This window comes from Perognathus longimembris, chromosome 25 (genome assembly GCF_023159225.1).
Source record: "Perognathus longimembris pacificus isolate PPM17 chromosome 25, ASM2315922v1, whole genome shotgun sequence".
Taxonomy (NCBI): Eukaryota; Metazoa; Chordata; class Mammalia; order Rodentia; family Heteromyidae; genus Perognathus; species Perognathus longimembris.
Genome location: NC_063185.1, coordinates 14,097,165 through 14,115,365, shown reverse-complemented (window position 1 = coordinate 14,115,365; position 18,201 = coordinate 14,097,165). Strand labels below are relative to the sequence as shown.

Below are 18,201 nucleotides of genomic sequence, written 5' to 3'. Positions count from 1 at the left end.
GTTCATAAAGGGCAAACCAGAGCAGGAGTGGAGAGCAAAATGGTGGACTGAGAACATTTACCACTTTCATCCTATGAATAAGAAGGATCTGGTGGGGCTGGGAATATGGCCTAGTGGCAAGAGTGCCTGCCTCATATACATGAGGCCCTGGGTTCGATTCCCCAGCACCACGTATACAGAAAATGGCCAGAAGTGGTGCTGTGGCTCAAGTGGCAGAGTGCTAGCCTTGAGCAAAAAGAAGCCAGGGACAGTGCTCAGGCCCTGAGTCCAAGCCCCAGGACTGGCCAAAAAAAAAAAAAAAAAGAATTATCTGGTAACACAAAAGCAATCAGATTCTGAGGAGAGAGAGTAAAGAGAAACTACAAGGCGTTTGTGCAGATGGGTAGTCCCCGCAATAAGAAGTGCTGCTATCCCCCAGAAACCCAGCTTACTCGTGGGGGTGTGGGATGAACAGCCAAGCTACAGTAGCAGCTTAAAACTGTGCACACATGCCATTAGACAGCTGAGCCTCATCATGTATTCTCATAAACACATATCCTTCAGCACTGAAGTATATAGGTTTTGATGCCTTTATAATGAACAGTCTTAAGATGTTAAAATAGTTTTTCTCTTACAAAAACAGCAAGCCAGATGCCTGTGGCTCATGCCTGTAATCCTAGCTACTCAGGATGCTGAGATCTGAGAATGTTGGCTCAGAGCCAGCCTAGATATGAATGTCTATGAGACTCTTACCTCCAATTAAACACCAAAAATACCAAAAGTAGAGCTAGGCAAGTGGTAGAGTGCTAGCTTTGAACAAAAAAGCTAAAGGACAACACCCAGGCCCTCCTCTAAGTTCAAGCCCCAGTACTGGTACAAAAAAAAAAAAATTCCATGAAATTTTCCTCAGAGATTTGGCTACTGAGATCTATTAAGGTTCTTCAGTTTTCCCACTTTTGTGACGTTTATTACATGGGAAACATAAGCAGGAGAAGCATACTTAGATGCTAGCCTAGGTAACAGTATCAATGAGACTGCTGCAAAAACAAGTTAGATGTAGTAGTACATGACTATAATCCCAGCTGCTTGGGAGGAGAAGGCAGAACGACAGTAGTCTGAGAGCTCAGCTGAGCAAAACTGCAAGATCCAGCTGGGCACAGATAGCTCATCACTAGTCCTAGCTACTTGGGTGATTAAGACAAAGATTATAGTTCAAGGTTAGCCCAGGCAGGAAGTTCAAGAGACCTCATCTCAACCAATGCCTGGCTGGCCACAGTGGCTATATGCCTGTGGTCATGGCTATATGGGAAGCTGAAATACAGAGGATTGTAGTTTCAGGCCAACCAGGGGAGAATGTATGAAAGACTCCATCTCAACAGAAAAAAGCTGGGGACACTGGGGTGTGCCTGTCATCCCAGCTATAAATAGGAGGATTGAGGTCCAAGCCAGCCTGTGCAAAATCAAGACCCTAAGCAAAAAATGGTGAAGATATGGCTCAAGTGGTAGAGCCACTGTCCAGCAAGTGCAAAGATCTGAGTTAAAACGCTAATACTGCCCATTAAGAAAAAAAAAAAAAAAGGGACTGGGAATATGGCCTAGTGGCAAGAGTGCTTGCCTCATATACATGAAGCCCTAAGTTCGATTCCTCAGTACCACATATATAGAAAAGGCCAGAGGTGGCGCTGTGGCTCAAGTTGGCAGAGTGCTAGCCTTGAGCAAAAAAAAAAAAAAAAAAAAGAAGCCAGGGACAGTGCTCAGGCCCTGAATTTAAGCCCCAGGACTGGCAAAAAAAAAAAAAAAAAAAAAGGCTGGGATGTGGCTCAGTGGCAAAGCACTAGCTTAGCAAGTGCAATGTCCTGGGCTCAATCCCCAGTACCAAAAAACAAGACCCTGCCTGAAAAACATTAGAAGCAAAAGTATATGGGGGTGGCTCAAGTGGAAAAGTGCTCACCTAATAAGAGCAAGGTCCTAAGTTCAAATCTACCAAAATAAATTTTTTTTTCTCTCTTTGCTGGACACAGAGCTGACAACCAAGAACTTGAGGACTCTTCTCTGTGCACTGTCAACTTCAAGTTTTAGCTTTGATCTTTTTCTTTTCAAGATGCTACTGTACTCTTTTTTTTTCCCACTCTCAAACTGCTGCTCTATCTCTTCATCACATTCTCTGTGGTCCCAATAATCTTATTTTCACTCTTGATGCTTATTACTAGTTATCTATTGTATAACAAGATACCCTAAAACAACTTCATGCAACAGCACTTATTATTTCTTACAGATACTAAGATTTGGAGATGTGCACTGACACGAGACTTCTCACGAAGTTTTGGCCCAGCTGCCGGATGAGGTTGCAGTCATCTCAAGCTCACTGTTGAAAGGCCTCGGTCCTCCCTATCAGAACCACTCCACAGGATTGCTTAGAACATGGGTTTTTTAATCTTGAATGGGACATGCCATCACTTCTGTCCTATTTTATCAGTTACGCAAACCATGCCTGAAACAATGCAAGACTATGTGAACACCAGGAGACAGGACCACCAGGAGACCACCTATGAAGCTGGCGGCCAACAAGCTCATCTTCTCTTTCCTTCTCTTTCTAAACGCTTCCTTGGTTTTCTGGATAATACATTCTCCTTTTTTTCTGTTTCCAGAGGTTTTATCCCAGTCATCAGAATATGTTAACAGATTAGTTTCCCTAAAACACACTTGTCATTAATCCCTTAGAATGGCTTACCACCTAATTATAGCTAGTATAATAGCTAATTATACTAAGTCATTCCTTCTGAACTATGGGAAGCAATCTACAAATAATTTCTCAAATCACAAGCATAGTTGATATTCTACTTCCTTTAGCACACAGTTATTTCTCTCTCTACTTTTTGCATCTTAAGTCTTAACTTAATCAGCCAGTAAGTCCAGACTTTGTATTTCCCTTCTTGTTTTGTTCTCAAAATACTTTTCTTGGGCTGAGAATGTGGCTTCGTGGTAGAGTGCTTACCTAGCATGCATGAAGCCCTGGGCTCAATTCCTCAGTACCACATAAACAGAAAAATCTTGAGCTGTGGCTCAAGTGGTAGAGTGCTAGCCTTGAGCAAAAAGAAGCCAGGGACAGTGCTCAGGCCCTGAGTCTAAGCCCCAGCACTGGCAAAAGAAAAAGAAAAATGCTTTTGGAAGAGTTTTTTTGGTATTCACTTTTGTTGGAATTTAGAAAACATATCAAGCACTAGTTCTAAATCTGTCATAATTTATGCCTTATGCCCTCAACCCAAGTTTCAGGACATGAACACACACAGACACACAGACACACACACACAGACACACACACACACACACACACAGACACACACACACACACACACACACACACACACACACACACACACACACACACACACACACACACACACACACACACACACACACACACACACACACACTGTTCTTATTCCCTGACTACTTAAGAAACATTTATACTTACACATTATCATTGATTCTTCTACTGTATGAAAGCTGGTTAGGAAGCCTGATATATTTAAACATCACTATTTTTTTCTGTTATATGCATACTTGTTAAGAACCTTGACTGTAACTGTCAACACATCATTACCAAGTCTCTATCAGAAGCAGGCATTCTAGGGTTACCTTTCACAGTGTAGCTGCTATGTGAAAAGTAATAATAAACCTTAGTCTTACCTCATGGGCACAAGCCCCAGCATTTCATCACGACGCCGTTCTTTTTTCTTCAGTTCTGATTCTGTTGACTTGAGTTTATCTGGAGCAAGCCGCAACTTAGACTGCAAATCACTAATGACATCTTGTAGTTCAGCCTCTGTCTGAAAAACTCTCTGACAGACAGGGCAACAGGACTGGTTTTCATCCGTCAGCTGAGTAATGAACTGGGAATAAACTGCTGTGGCTCCAGCCAGCATGGCTATTTTAAGAAAATAAACCTCCAGTCACAAAAATATACATTTTTCCTTTACAAGCATACATTCTTCTTTTATAAACAAAATAATCTGATTTTTTTTTTTTTTTTGGCCAGTCCTGGGCCTTGGACTCAGGGCCTGAGCACTGTCCCTGGCTTCTTCCCGCTCAAGGCTAGCACTCTGCCACTTGAGCCACAGCGCCGCTTCTGGCCGTTTTCTGTATATGTGGTGCTGGGGAATCGAACCTAGGGCCTCGTGTATCCGAGGCAGGCACTCTTGCCACTGGGCTATATCCCCAGCCCAATGATCTGATATTTAAGTACTCCAAAGGACAGGGTATGCTATTCAAATTTGTAAAAATATTTTTTTGGTAACATATAAAAAGTGTAATATGACACTTATTGAAACCTTTTTGTATTCTGGGCATTGTTTTCAAAAAAAGCTTTATACATATAATCCATTTACCCCTCTTTAATACCTGATTAGTAATTGTCTTCATTTTATAGAAGATAAATCTAAACATAGGAAGTCTCAATAATCGCTCAAAGAGACAGTAAGTGAACTTGAGCCATATAGCTCCATATTATATAACAAGGTTTGAAAATCCCTCATCTTGACCAGTTTACCTGTGAATGACATTCAAAGGTGTCAAAGTTCTTGATAATGCAACTTACCTCGCTGTTTGGAGGATTTTTCAATTTCCTCTTTAAGCCTGTCTAAATCGATTTCAAAATCTTGGCTACCACAAACATCAAACAGTTTGTCTTCATAACTTGACAACTGTTCTTCCTTTCTTTTTAGTTCATTATTTATATGATTTTTATTTTGCTCAGCTGATGCTAGTTCCTTGCTATAATAAAAACAAATATGGATATTTCAGACATAAGGTAAGTTTGGGTAGGTAAATATAAGAGAAATTCTGTCAATAAATTATTACAAGGATTTGGTCTGACCAAATACTTTTCTGAATCTGTGTATATGTGTGTGTGCGTGCGCACACGCACATGTGCACCAGTCCTGGGGCTTGAACTCAGGGCCTAGACGCTGTTCTTGAGCTTTTGTACCCAAGGCTACTGCTTTGCCACGTGAGCTACAGTTACACTTCTGACTTTGGCCTTCATTGGGAGATCAGAGTGTAGCCAACTGTCCTGCCCAGCCTGGCTTTGAACTGTGATCCTCAGATCTCAGCCTTGAGTAGCTAGGGTTTGCAGACCTGAGCAACCGGCACCTTAGTGTGAGCCACCAGTGCCTGGCTTGGTCTCAAAACACAAAAACAAACAAAATTACAGCCACAAATTTAATGCAGCCATAGTCAAATACACTATCTTCTTCAAAATCTGTGAAATTTTGACCCTCTTACACAAAAACCATCTAAGTCAACCTTTGAAGAAATGGATTATTCACAAAAATGAAAAAAAAAATTTAAACACATTAAATCTACAAATTTTTAAGGGCTAAGAGGTTCCATCACTTTCCAATTATGATTTTACTTAAAATGCAAACAGGTCAACTAATATGACAAAGTTCACAAAAGCTGTTTCACAGAAGCTGTTTCAAACCAATTAAAAATAAAAGAAAGGGGGCTGGGGATATAGCCTAGTGGCAAGAGTGCCTGCCTCGGATACACGAGGCCCTAGGTTCGATTCCCCAGCACCACATATACAGAAAAACGGCCAGAAGCGGCGCTGTGGCTCAAGTGGCGGAGTGCTAGCCTTGAGCGGGAAGAAGCCAGGGACAGTGCTCAGGCCCTGAGTCCAAGGCCCACGACTGGCCAAAAAAAAAAAAAAGAAAGGGCTGGGAATATGGCCTAGTGGCAAGAGTGCTTGCCTTGTATACATAAAGCCCTGGGTTTGATTCCTCAGCACTACATATATAGAAAATGGCCAGAAGTGGCGCTGTGGCTCAAGTGGCAGAGTGCTAGCCTTGAGCATAAAAGAAGCCAGGGACAGTGCTCAGGCCCTGAGGCCAAGCCCCAGGACTGGCAAAACGAAACAAAACAAAACAAAAATAAATAAATAAAAGGATTTAAATCTATGGAGATGGCAAAACCAAATACTGGGGGTAAGGAGTTGGGGAAAGTGAGAGTGGGAGGGGGGTGTCAATCTGATAGAAGTATGGCACATGCATGTATGAAATGCCACGATAAAGCCCCTTTGATTAATATAAATCCTAACAAAAGTAAAAGGTGAAACGTCCTATCTGGGGTATGGGTACTTGTGGGAGGGGGCAGGACAGAGAAGGCAAAAGAGGGTGAATATGGTCTAAATATCTTATAAGCATGTGGGGAAATGCAATAATGTTTACTGAGACTGATGGGGGGGAGGGAGGAGGGGGAGGGGGAGGAGGAGGGGGGAGGGAGGAGGAGGAAGAGGAGGTGGAGGGGAAGGGGAGGGGGGAGGAGGGAGAGAGGGGACAACTTTGATTAAGGAACACTGTATGTGTATATGTAAAAATGAACTGCCTTAAACATAAAGCTAAAAAGAAAGAATAATTAACATTTCCATTACCATGGTAATGTTGCAACTACTTACTTCAATTTGCCAAGTCTGTCCCTGGTCTGATTAATTTCCTTTGATTTACTATGAAGCCAGTCTTCAAGTTGTTTTTTGTTGGGAAAGTACCCCAACGATGCAGTTAGTTCATCACTGTGCCTAGATTTTATTTTTCTGATTTGTTCATCTTTGTCAGCCTATAGATAAAATAACAACAACCCCTCACCACATAATGGTAAAAAAAAATACAGCCTATCCCTCTACTACATTATACACTCACGCAACTCACTCTAGATTAATTGAAGTTCTTTCCTTAAAATCTATAAAAATGTAAGATGAAAAAAAAAATAACCTGCTGACATGGGGCATTATTTCTAAGCCAAAAGAAGAATAATCCTAAAGATGCAAAAAATTCAAAACTTTTGTATGTTAAAAGTTAAAGCAGAGGGCTGGGAATATGGCCTAGTGGCAAGAGTGCTTGCCTCCTACACATGAAGCTCTCGGTTCAATTCCCCAGCACCACATATATGGAAAACGGCCAGCAGAAGGGGTGCTGTGGCTCAGGTGGCAGAGTGCTAGCCTTGAGCGGGAAGAAGTGCTCAGGCCCTGAGTCCAAGGCCCAGGACTAGCCAAAAAAAAAAAAGTTAAAGCAGAGCCAGGAACCAGTTGCTCACGCCTGTAATCCTAGCTACTCAGGAGGCAGAGATCTGAGGATCACGGTTCAAAGCCAGCCCAGACATTAAGATCCATGAGATTAATCTCCAATTAGCCCCCCAAAAAGCCAGAAGTGGAGCTGTGGCTCAAATGGTAAAGCACTCATCTTGAGTAAGGACCACTAGTGCCCAGGCTGAGTTCAAGACAGGAATGTCACCAAAAGCGAGCGAGTGAGCGAGCGAGCGAGCGAGCGAGAGAGAGAGAGAGAGAGAGAGAGCGAGCATTGGGCATGAAGACTTGTACCTCTATTTAGGATAGAGACCAGGAGGTCTGTGGTTCAAAACCAGCCAAGTAAAAAAAGTTTATTAGACCCTATTAAGAAACAAACAAACAAAAAACACACAAAAAAACACTAGGTATGGTGGCCTACACCTGTCATCCCCTGCTACTGTGGAAAGACTGAGATCCAGAAAAAAACGAGGCTGAAAATGTGCTCTGCCTAAATCAAATCCCAAAATTACTGCTGCCACCACCATTCACACCAAAAATAATTTGCCAGGTTCCAGTATTTCATGCCTGTTATTGATATCTGGGAAACTGAGCTTGGGTGCATTATAGAGGCCAGATATGGCAGGGAAGTTCATAAGACCTCCCCCACCCCCACCATCCCTTCAACCTTTTGAAAGGTGGAGACACTGGCACACACCCGTTAGTCTAGCTGTGAAAATAAGCGTAAAATAGGGAAATTGTGGCCCATGCAGGAATTGAGACCTCATCTTAAAATAAGCAATGCAAAAAGGCTGATGCAAGCACTCTTGCCACTAGGCCACATTCCCAGCCCACATCTTTGTATTTCTATATTCATAACGTTTTGTAATTACAAGGTAAGTTTTGCTGGGCTCCAGCAAGTCATGCCTGTAATCTTAACTACCTGAGAGGCTGAAATCCAAACCATGGTTTGAAGCCAGCCCAGGCAGATAGATCTAGAAGGTTCCATCTCCAAAATAACCGGCAAAAACTCAAACTGGAGGCATTGCTCAAGTGGTAGACTGCCAGCAAGCCTAGTGAGCATGAAGCCCTGAATTCAAACCCTAATATGGGAGGTTAAAAAGTAAAGTTTTGGGGCTAGGAATATGGCCTAGTGGCAAGAGTGCTTGCCTCGTATACATGAAGCCCTGGGTTCAATTCCTCAGCACCACATATATACAAAAAGTCCAGAAGTGGCGCTGTGGTTCAAGTGGCAGAGTGCTAGCCTTGAGCAAAAAGAAGCCAGGGACAGTGCTCAGACCCAGAGTCCAAGCCCCAGGACTGGCAAAAAAAAAAAAAAAAAGAAAGAAAACAAACATGTAAAAAATTAATTAAAATAGAATCACAAAATAAATTTTATTTTTTTTAAAAAGTAAAGTTTCACTAAGCTCTGTGGTACATACCTATAATCCCAGCTATTATAAAAACTGGGGCAGAAGGATCACTTGACTATGGAATTAGGCTAGCTTAGAGAACATGGTGAGACTGCCTCAAAAAAAAAAAAAAAGAGACATTTTGTGAATAAACACTAGGTTGAAAATAAACTATGTAACTGTGGGTAGGGAAAAGAGGGAAAAACTAGTAAAGAGCGTCACTGTACAAAAAGAAATGTATGTATTACCTGACTTGTGCAACTGTAACCCCTCTGTACATCACCTTTGTAATAAAATAAATGTAAAAAGACCCTTAAGCTTAAAGGTCTATTTTACAAGAGTATTGAGATCACTTACCTCTAAAAGTAAAGCCAATACCAAATCAAAACCTCATTATATAAACTATTTTAAATACCAGCCAGTATAATTAGAAAAAGAAAAATCTTACTTTGTCTTTGGACAGCATCTCCATCTGGGTGCGGGTAGTTGTATGATGATTTAACTGCTCCATCTCTTGGTCCAGTTTACGTAAGGTCCTGTCTAGGTCTGCCTTCTCATTTTGAAGGCTTATGACTTCTGTTTTTAGGGTTTCTACAGTGCTGGTTTTCTCAGCCTTGCTTAGTTCACGTTCCTGATCAACAGTACAAACAAATGTGCAGGTTTAGATATTCTCACCCAGAACTAAAGGACAAAGTATATGCAAATTAACTACTACTCAGAAATAAGAATAATATGGCTTATAACTAAAAAGAGCAAAGACAAATGTGCTTGAGAGAAAACTCTTACTATATTATCTTACTAGGTTATAATAAAACAAGTAAGCCTAGAAGAGCCAAACAGAAGAAAAAGTGAGAATCAGAAAAACAAGTATGTTTTAGTATGTAGACTACTCTGTCAACATTTAAGTATTTATTAAATACCCTTGTAATTCACACCCATTTCCTCCATGTAGAGATTACGAAAACAGTGCGATGTGCTCCCCCTAACGGTGTCTCCCAATAAGACAATATTGTGAGACAATGCTAAACAGGCAGAAATTTGTTATCATGGTGAGAAAAAATAATGTTTATTTAAATGATCAAGATGGGATTTAAGGGAAAACTGCCAAAGTTTTAAGGGTGCTTACTTTGGTAATGGAGATGTGAAGGAAGAGGACAAATTATAAGAAAGAAAACTAGTAAATTCTTGAAGAGATTGGCTAAGGAAGTTAACCACAGAAAAAGTGGTAACAAGGCAAAAGTCATGTAAAACACTGTGTGGAACCTAAAGGGAAGATACTTGCTCTTTATACTCAGGGGCATGGTTCTTACAGGATAGTCATGATAATCAACTTGTTTTGTTGTTTGGAACATCAAAAAAGATTTTGATTTGGATGTCTGAAGTTTTAAGGTTTGAACACATGTATTTCTGAAAAGCTCCTTAGGTAGAGTTGGGAATTGGAGGTATGTATGTCTTAGTGGTAATAGCACCTGCTTTGTCAGTATGAGGCTATAAGTTCAAATGTCAGCAACACACATATAAAACAATTCCTTAGATGATTCTAAATTTCAATCCATAGTTTTAAGAACCAGACTTGGATGATTAAGATATTCAAATAAGATCTTTTTACACGAGATGACAAACAAAAGTTACATTTTAGTTAAAGTACTGTAATCTTAGGATTAGTAACAGATAAAATACAAGAGTCTAAATGTCATATACAAAGACCTTACAGCTTTTGTGAGCTCCTGGTCCAGTTCAAGAATTCTGTCTGAAGATCCTTCCAACTGCTGTAATTCGTACTTCACATTTTTCAGTTCATTTTGCTTCTTACTTAAGATTTCTGATTTTAGCTCAATTAGTCTTCCCAGTCCAGTTTTCTTATCTCTTATTTCATCTATCTGTTTTTGTTTCTGCATTTCCTTTTCTGTCAAGTCATTCTAAATATATAATGTAAGAATGTGAATATTATTTCACCAAACAATTTATGAACAGTTTCTTATTGTGTTAGTAACATACATATGCTGAAAAAAATACAGGAAAAAGTTTTTTAATGTAAAGAACATCATACAGAATTGGGGACATGGCTTATATCTATAATCCTAACTACATGAAAGACTGAGAGACTGGGAAAATAGAAGTTTGCGGATAGTTCAGGCAAGAAGTTCACAAGACCCTTCCAATAAAAAACTGGGGGGCTGGGGATATAGCCTAGTGGCAAGAGTGCCTGCCTCGGTATACCCGAGGCCCTAGGTTCGATTCCCCAGCACCACATATACAGAAAACGGCCAGAAGCGGCGCTGTGGCTCAAGTGGCAGAGTGCTAGCCTTGAGCGGGAAGAAGCCAGGGACAGTGCTTAGGCCCTGAGTCCAAGGTCCAGGACTGGCAAAAAAAAAAAAAAAAAAAAAAAAAACTGGATGTAGCTGCATGCATCTTTCATCTTAGATAAGTGAGAAGCATAAACAGGAAAATCACAGTCCAGGCTGGCCCAGGCTTTAAAAAGCCAGACCCTATTTGACATAAAGCTAGAGCAGAAAGCATTGAGGATGTGGCTCAAGCGGTAGAGTTCCTAGAAATCTCTAGATCCTGACGACCAACAACAACAACAAAAAAAAATAGCATAATCCAGAGATAACTACTAACGGCCAGCAAACTTTGTAATTAACCTTAAAAGTATTTTTATTTAAAACAAAAATATATTCGATTTTATTAATATTTTGACCCTTATAAACTTAAAAATTTGTTTTCATAGAGGTTTTTTTTCTACAGTAGATTCTATCCTGACACTAATCTAAAAATATGCAAAAGTAGAGCTCATCAAAAAAAATAATAAAGTGAAACTCATGAGAATCTGACAAAAAGAAAACAAAGCCAGGGGTTAGTGGCTCATGCCTATAATCCTAGCTACTCAGGAGGCTGAGATAGGAGTAATGCAGTTTGCAGCCAGCCTGGGCAGGAAAATTTGTAAGATTCATCTCAAATTAACTTGAGGGGGAAAAAAAGTCAGAAGCAGAGGTAGGCCTCCTTTGCTATCCTTGAGAAAAAAAATGCTTGAAGCTAGTGTCCAGGCCCTGAGTTCAAGCCCTAGGACGGGCCCAAAACAAAACAAAACAAAAGGCATGCAAATTTTTAATTTCAAAATCTTTACCATCAGTTGGTTGGCAGTTTCTGCTTCCTTTTCTTGTCTCTCTCTCACAAGTTTCTGAAAATTTTTAATTTGTCGTTCATTGAACGGCCCACGCTCAAAGCCATCCAATTCTAACTGTGTTGCCAAAGTCTGAATTAATGAATCTCTAGATCGTATATGTTCTTGATGGCGATCTGCTTGTAGCTGTAAACGACCTTTAAAACAACAACAAAAAAAGCCTAATAACTCTTCTTTCCAATTTTTTGTTTTTTATTCAAATAAATATCCTTTATTAAAGAAACAAGAATTATTGTTAAGCAGCAAAACTGTATGTTGTTACATTGCATGTACAATAACAGAAAGGTGATTGCAATATTTGGTGTACAAGTACTTAACTCTGACATCATGAGTGTGAAAAACATGAAATGCAAAGTAACAATTACAATGCAGAAAAGTTGCACTAAAGAGCAAAAGGCAACAGTTAAAAATAATTATTGGAGGGCTGGGGATATGGCCTAGTGGCAAGAGTGCCTGCCTCATATACATGAGGCCCTGGGTTCGATTCCCCAGCACCACATATACAGAAAATGGCCAGAAGTGGCGCTGTGGCTCAAGTGGCAGAGTGCTAGCCTTGAGCAAAAAGAAGCCAGGGACAGTGCTCAGGCCCTGATTCCAAGCCCCAGGACTGGCCAAAAATAAAAATTAAAATTAAATTAAAAAAAAATAAACAATGATAAAAAAATAATAATTATTGGAGATTTCATAGCATTGCTATAAATGCTTGTTTAGTAGTTTCTTTTTACTTTTAATACTTCAGAATGTTAATTGAGCATATTCAAGTACTGCAAATTTGTAAGAGCTTGCATTTACAATACAATGTGCACACTGTCCTTTTGACATAGTGGTCTTAAAAGTCAAGCTCAATGTGCTAGTGTTTTCTCTACCTTTACAATATCCAACTGACTTTTTAAAGTTAATTGTAGATTCATATGCAGTTATAAAACAATAATACAGTATGATCTCTTACATACTCTTTCCAGCTGCCTCCAATGGAGATGTTTACAAAACTGCAGTATAATATCACAACCAGGATATCATCATTGATATCATTCAATCATATGCAAAAACTCAGTTACTTATAATATTTGTGTATCTTAAGTTCCATATAATCTTAACAATTGTGTAGGCTCAAGTATTTACTACAACAGTCTGGGTAATGAATAGTTTCAATAGTACATGAATCCTCTTGTTGCTTTTTTATAGACAATACCCATCTCCCACTGTCCTTCCTCCTACTTGGTATCCCTGGCAACCACTATATTACAATTTTGACATTTCAAAATTGTTATATAAATGGAAACACACTAGACATAACCTTTTGTGATTTTCTTCCTTTTCCTTCTAAGTCCTTGGAGATTCTTCATTTATGCAGAAAATGTGTATTACAGTAGTGAAAAAAAGTTTGTCCTACCCTGTTCAACAAGTAGTTCTGATTTTTCTTGATTGAGAAGCCTAGATTCTTTATTTAATTTTTCCAGTTCACGCTGGCAGTCTACCAATCTCCTTTCTTTCTCTCTTACTGTTTTCTGGTGATTGTAATATAACTCATTTAGTTGGTCATCACTCCCTTGAAAAACCTGTATGAAACCAGAATAAATAGCTTTATTGCTTGATGCCAATGGCTCATAAAACTGAAAAGGTCTTAGTGTGAAGCCAGCCCATACAAACAAATCCCAGAGAATATTATCTCCAACTAACTAGCAAAAAGCTGGATCTGGATGGAGATGTGGCTAAAGTGGTAGAGTGTCAGCTATCAGCAAGAAAACTAAGCAAGAGTAAAATGTCCTGAATTCAAGCCACAGAACTAGCAACAACCCCCCCCCAAAAAAAGCTTTAATGTACTAAGATATAATCAGTTTGAGGCATGAAGTATAAGCCAAATCTTCAACATCCTTCATAATTAGTACACACATACAAGTAACACAAAAACATCAAGATTTTTTACCCTAAATATAGGCAGCAAAACTGATTTAAATAAAGTCTGTTAGAACACATAAAAAATTTTTATGTAGAACAAAATTCTCCTATTACAAACCTTTTCCATTTTCTGTTCCAGTTCATTATTATCTTTCTCCATCTGCTTCTTTCGACTCTCCAAGGCTTTAATTTCATTGTCAAGTCTCAATACTTTAGAAAGATTGTCTTCAATGTCTTTTAGACGATTCTGAAAATAAAGAAGTTTTCTATAATTCTAGAATTCGCAATGCTGATGATGGATTTGCAAAGGCCAGGCACTTAACACTAATAATGAACGAGAAAATATTTAATGCTAGTATCAGGACTGCAGAGGAGACAGAGAAATTGAACATCAAAGACATGAAGTGACTTGTCCACAGCCTCTCCTAGTAGATAATGCAGAAATTAAATTCTACCTTTCAACCTCATGCCCTGCCTTCAACACCTCTCACACAAGTCATTCATAAAACACTGAGAGTTCCAATATGTGAAGTATTACATTTTAAGAACTTAATCCTTAAAAAGCTAATCTTTTTGTTTTTTTACTGTGGTGGGATGAAATCTAGGGCTTAAAGCATCCTAGACCAATGCTCTACCACTGAGCTGCCATTCTGGTCCTATTTTTTTTTTTTTTGGTCCTATTTTTTAAACTATCAGAATTTCTGAGCAGGGTAGAAATTCATAGTGAATTAGTAATACATTCTGACTATGCAGAGGTATTTTATATGGATGGCTATACTTTAGTCCAAATATATTCAGACTGGAAATGGTTGAGTTCACATCTGTAATCCCAGCACTCAGGGGACTATGAGATCTGAGGATCATGGTTTGAAGCCAGAATGGGTAGGAAAGTCTGTGGGACCTCCAATTAACCACAAAACACTGAACATGGCATTGTGGTTTGAGCTCAGAGGCAGTGTTCAAGCCGTAATGTTAAGCCCATCGCAAGGAAGAAAAACACTAAAAAAAAAAATGTAATTTTACCAGTAATAGTTGCAGATACCACTGAATAAATATTGTGTTCCAGACACAAGGTGCTGAAATAAATTATTTCTAAACCTTATAAGACTACTTGCTAAGCAGGAGAACTGAAGGACTTTTGTAAAACCATACATTAAAATTAGGAGAGTCAGGCTTGGAGATGTATGCCTTTAATCCCAGCCCCAGGTATGCTGAAGCAGGAAGAATCAGAGTTCAGCCTAAGTGACACATCAAGACAAATAGAACCTCAAAAAAAAAAAAAAAGATAAAAAGAAGAAGAAAGAAGACTGGAAGGTGTAGGACAATAACTAAAATTATAAGCTCTAAGTACTATAAACTGAATATCTTCATAAACTCCAAACCTTATTTCATACCACATTCAAATATTAACTTAGGGATCAGGCACTGGTGTCTTATATCTAATCCAAGCTACTCAGTAGGCTGACATTTGAAAATTACAGTTCAAAGCCAGCCCAAGTAGACAAATATGAGACTCATATCTCTAGAAGTAGAACTGTGGCTCAAGTGGAGAACAGCAGCAAGCGAAAGAAGCAGAGCAAGGCCTAATTTCAGGTACCAGAATCCCATATAAACTGAGGTCTGAAGACATGGCTAGAGTGGTAGAGGATTGCCTAGCAGTTCAAACCTCAGTGTCATCATAAAAACAAAGAAACAAACTGAAATAGAGTATATAATCAAATGTAAGAAATCAACAAAAAACCTTCTAGAAGAAATCTTTGTGTGAGAGACACTGTGACACTAGGTCGCATAAGCTTTGCACCATGAACCTGTTGGTGGAAAAGGTAATTAGAAGCAAGTTTATTTCAAGCAAGTCCCATTTCAGGCAAAAAAGGAAAACACATTTAAAGGGGCCAAGATACAAGAATAGGAGTTAGGGGTGGGGGTGGAAATAAAGGCCCACCAGAATTCCTAAGTACGGGAGGGAATCTGGACGGAGGGAATCTGGACGGGAGGGAATCTGGACAGATAGGAAGGCAGGCATCATAAGAGTTGAAATAAAGTAGCCTTTTGTGAGCAGACTCTCCTCCCTCCCCTCTATTATGCCTTAGACCCTGGGCTAGGCTCTGGAGACAGAGAAGAAATCACAAGCACAAATAAACAAGCACACAAAAGCGTCAACCTTTACAACAACCTTGGCTAGAATCATGTCACCATCCATACCTAGTATGTATTAGCACTCAAGCTTTAACCTAACATTTCCTATATGAATTTTCCATTTGAACTACATGGATTCCTTTGGTAGTCTTCAAAAGGCAGCTTCAATTTTCCTGTTCTTGTACTTATTAATGATCAATAAAGTTATGCTCCAAATTCCATCCTATGAAATTTTCATTGGCATCTTAGAAATCACTTTCCTTCTTTCTCAGAGTGCCTACAGCTCTTGTCTTTAAATAATCAGCAAAAGGCCGGAATTGGAAGTGTGGCTTAAGTGGCAGAGTGCCCCTGGTAAGTGAGAAAGCTTGAGAGCTCAAGCAAGACTTGAGTTCAATGCAAAAAAAAAAAGGGGGGGGGGTGGCGGGTAATAGAAGCCACGCATGGTGGCACAACACCTGTAATTTCAGCTACTATGGAGGTAAAGGCAGAAAGATCTTGAGTTTGTGGGTTGCCTAGGCCAAGTTGGTGAGAGACTCAAAACAAACAAAAGGGCTAAGGACAGGGTTCAAATGTGTTAGAGCACTTGTCTTGCATTTTGAGGTTCTAGGTTCAATCCCCAACATCACAAAAATAAATGAATGAGGAAATGATCAATTTGTCCTAAAATCCAAGAATTATAAGATTAAGTACTATTCAACAGCTAATGATCTATGCTACTAAGTTTAATCTTTTTCCCCTTACTGCAATTCCCTTTCCTCTTCCCTAATAGTTTACCTTCTATTTTCTTATCTTTTCTGAAGTCTAGATTTTCTGGGTAATTTGGAGACTCATTATCTAATACAGACTTAAGATGTTAGATATATTAGTCTGTGTTATTTATTTATTTATTGGTCAGTAGTGGGCCTTGAACTCAGAGCCTAGGCACTGCCCCTGAGCTCTTTTCACTCGAAGCTAGCACTGTACTACTTTGAGCCACAGTGCCACTTCCAGTTTTTGAGTGGTTAATTGGAGCTAAGAGTCTCACAGGACTTTCCTGACCTTGCTGGTCTACAACTGCAATCCTCAGATCTCAGCCTCCTGAGTAGCCAGGATTACAGGAGTGAGCTACCAGCACCTGGCTTGTGATCATTTCTTTGGAAACAAATATATAATAACATAAAAATAAAGTACTTTAGGCTTGGAGGCATGGCCTAACTGGCAGAGAACCTGCCTAGAAAACCACATTAGCATAAAAATAAATGAGTTATATATGTGTGTATATATGTGTGTATATATATACACATACATATATACGTATATATACATGCATGTATACACAAATATGCATATACACACAAACACACACACATATAATCTATTCATTATATAAGGAAATCAGGGTTAGAGGAGTGGCTCAGGTCATAGAGTGCCAGCTGAGGAGTAAAAGCAAGCCCCAGACAGCAAGTTCAAGTTCCAATCTCAAAAAAGAAATCAAATTACCTTCAATGGTTCAAGATCATTTTCATATGATTTGACAATTTCCTTTGAAGATGCTAACTGGGCCTCCTTAGTAGTAATCCGATCACGAATTTCACAAGCTTTTTCCTTATTTTGTTTCAGATATTTCAATTCTGTTTGACATTCTTTTACTTTCTGACCTTGTGTCTGACGGACTTGACGAAGTGTATCTAAAGCTTTTATGTATCTTTGAAGATAAGAAATAAAAGTCAAACTTCTGTTAAGTAAAATATGGTATACCCTGGCATTAAGATTTATTTATAGAAGTGGAGCTGTGAGCTCAAGTGGTAGAGCACCAGTCTTGAATGAATGAAAAAGCTAAGGGACAGCTGGGCTCAGGTGGCTCCTGTCTATAAACCCTAGCTGCTCAGGAGGCTGAGATCTGAGGATTGAAATACGAAGATAGCTCGAGGAGGAAAGCCCATGAGACTCTTACCTCCAATTAACCACCAAAAAAAGGCCAGAAATGGAGCTGTAACTCTGTACTGGCCTTCAGTAAAAAACTCAGAAAGAAACAGTGCCTAGGCCTTGAGTTCAAGTCTTGGTACCAGCATACACACACAAGTTATAAACTAGACAGTGGTGTGGCTCAAGTGGTACAGCACCTTCTGACCAAAGAGGCCAAGCAAGCTCAAGACTCAGAGTTTAAACCCTGGTACAAGCAGGAAAAAAAGTTACAAACCTTGTGGCTGAAAATATCTCATCAAACTTCTGCTTCAGAGCCTTTCCTTCACTTAAAGGCCAATTTGAATCTTCTTGGTGACAGAAAATGACATTATTTAGCACAGATTTGGAAACTCCAAGACAACCAATCATTTCCCGATCAATCTCTGCACATTTAGAGCTAAGACTGACCTTTTCTCCATGCCTACAGAAAAAAAAGGACATACATAAAATGGCCTCATGTAGTATCTATTCTATTACTTAATCCTTCATACTATTCATTCACTGATGGAAAAAATAGGCAAAACAATGGTACAAGAAAGATGCTAGAATTTTTACATATTTTAACTTTTTTTGCTGGTCCTGGGGCCTGA

At 39.3% G+C, this 18,201-nt stretch overlaps 1 protein-coding gene across 2 annotated transcripts in view; it reads right to left on the bottom strand.

Moving 5' to 3' along the window:
• The window catches only part of Rad50 (RAD50 double strand break repair protein), a 161,459-nt gene that overhangs the window by 25,601 nt on the left and 117,657 nt on the right, over nucleotides 1-18,201 (bottom strand). For both annotated transcript variants that reach the window (XM_048334051.1, XM_048334050.1), the window contains 10 exons: nucleotides 17,847-18,032; nucleotides 17,147-17,351; nucleotides 13,650-13,778; nucleotides 13,026-13,191; nucleotides 11,576-11,769; nucleotides 10,161-10,367; nucleotides 8,897-9,079; nucleotides 6,434-6,591; nucleotides 4,577-4,752; nucleotides 3,670-3,907 (listed from right to left, as the gene is read on the bottom strand). In XM_048334051.1, the coding sequence (XP_048190008.1) occupies nucleotides 3,670-3,907; nucleotides 4,577-4,752; nucleotides 6,434-6,591; nucleotides 8,897-9,079; nucleotides 10,161-10,367; nucleotides 11,576-11,769; nucleotides 13,026-13,191; nucleotides 13,650-13,778; nucleotides 17,147-17,351; nucleotides 17,847-18,032 (1,842 nt within the window). The remainder of the gene's footprint in view (nucleotides 1-3,669; nucleotides 3,908-4,576; nucleotides 4,753-6,433; nucleotides 6,592-8,896; nucleotides 9,080-10,160; nucleotides 10,368-11,575; nucleotides 11,770-13,025; nucleotides 13,192-13,649; nucleotides 13,779-17,146; nucleotides 17,352-17,846; nucleotides 18,033-18,201) is intronic.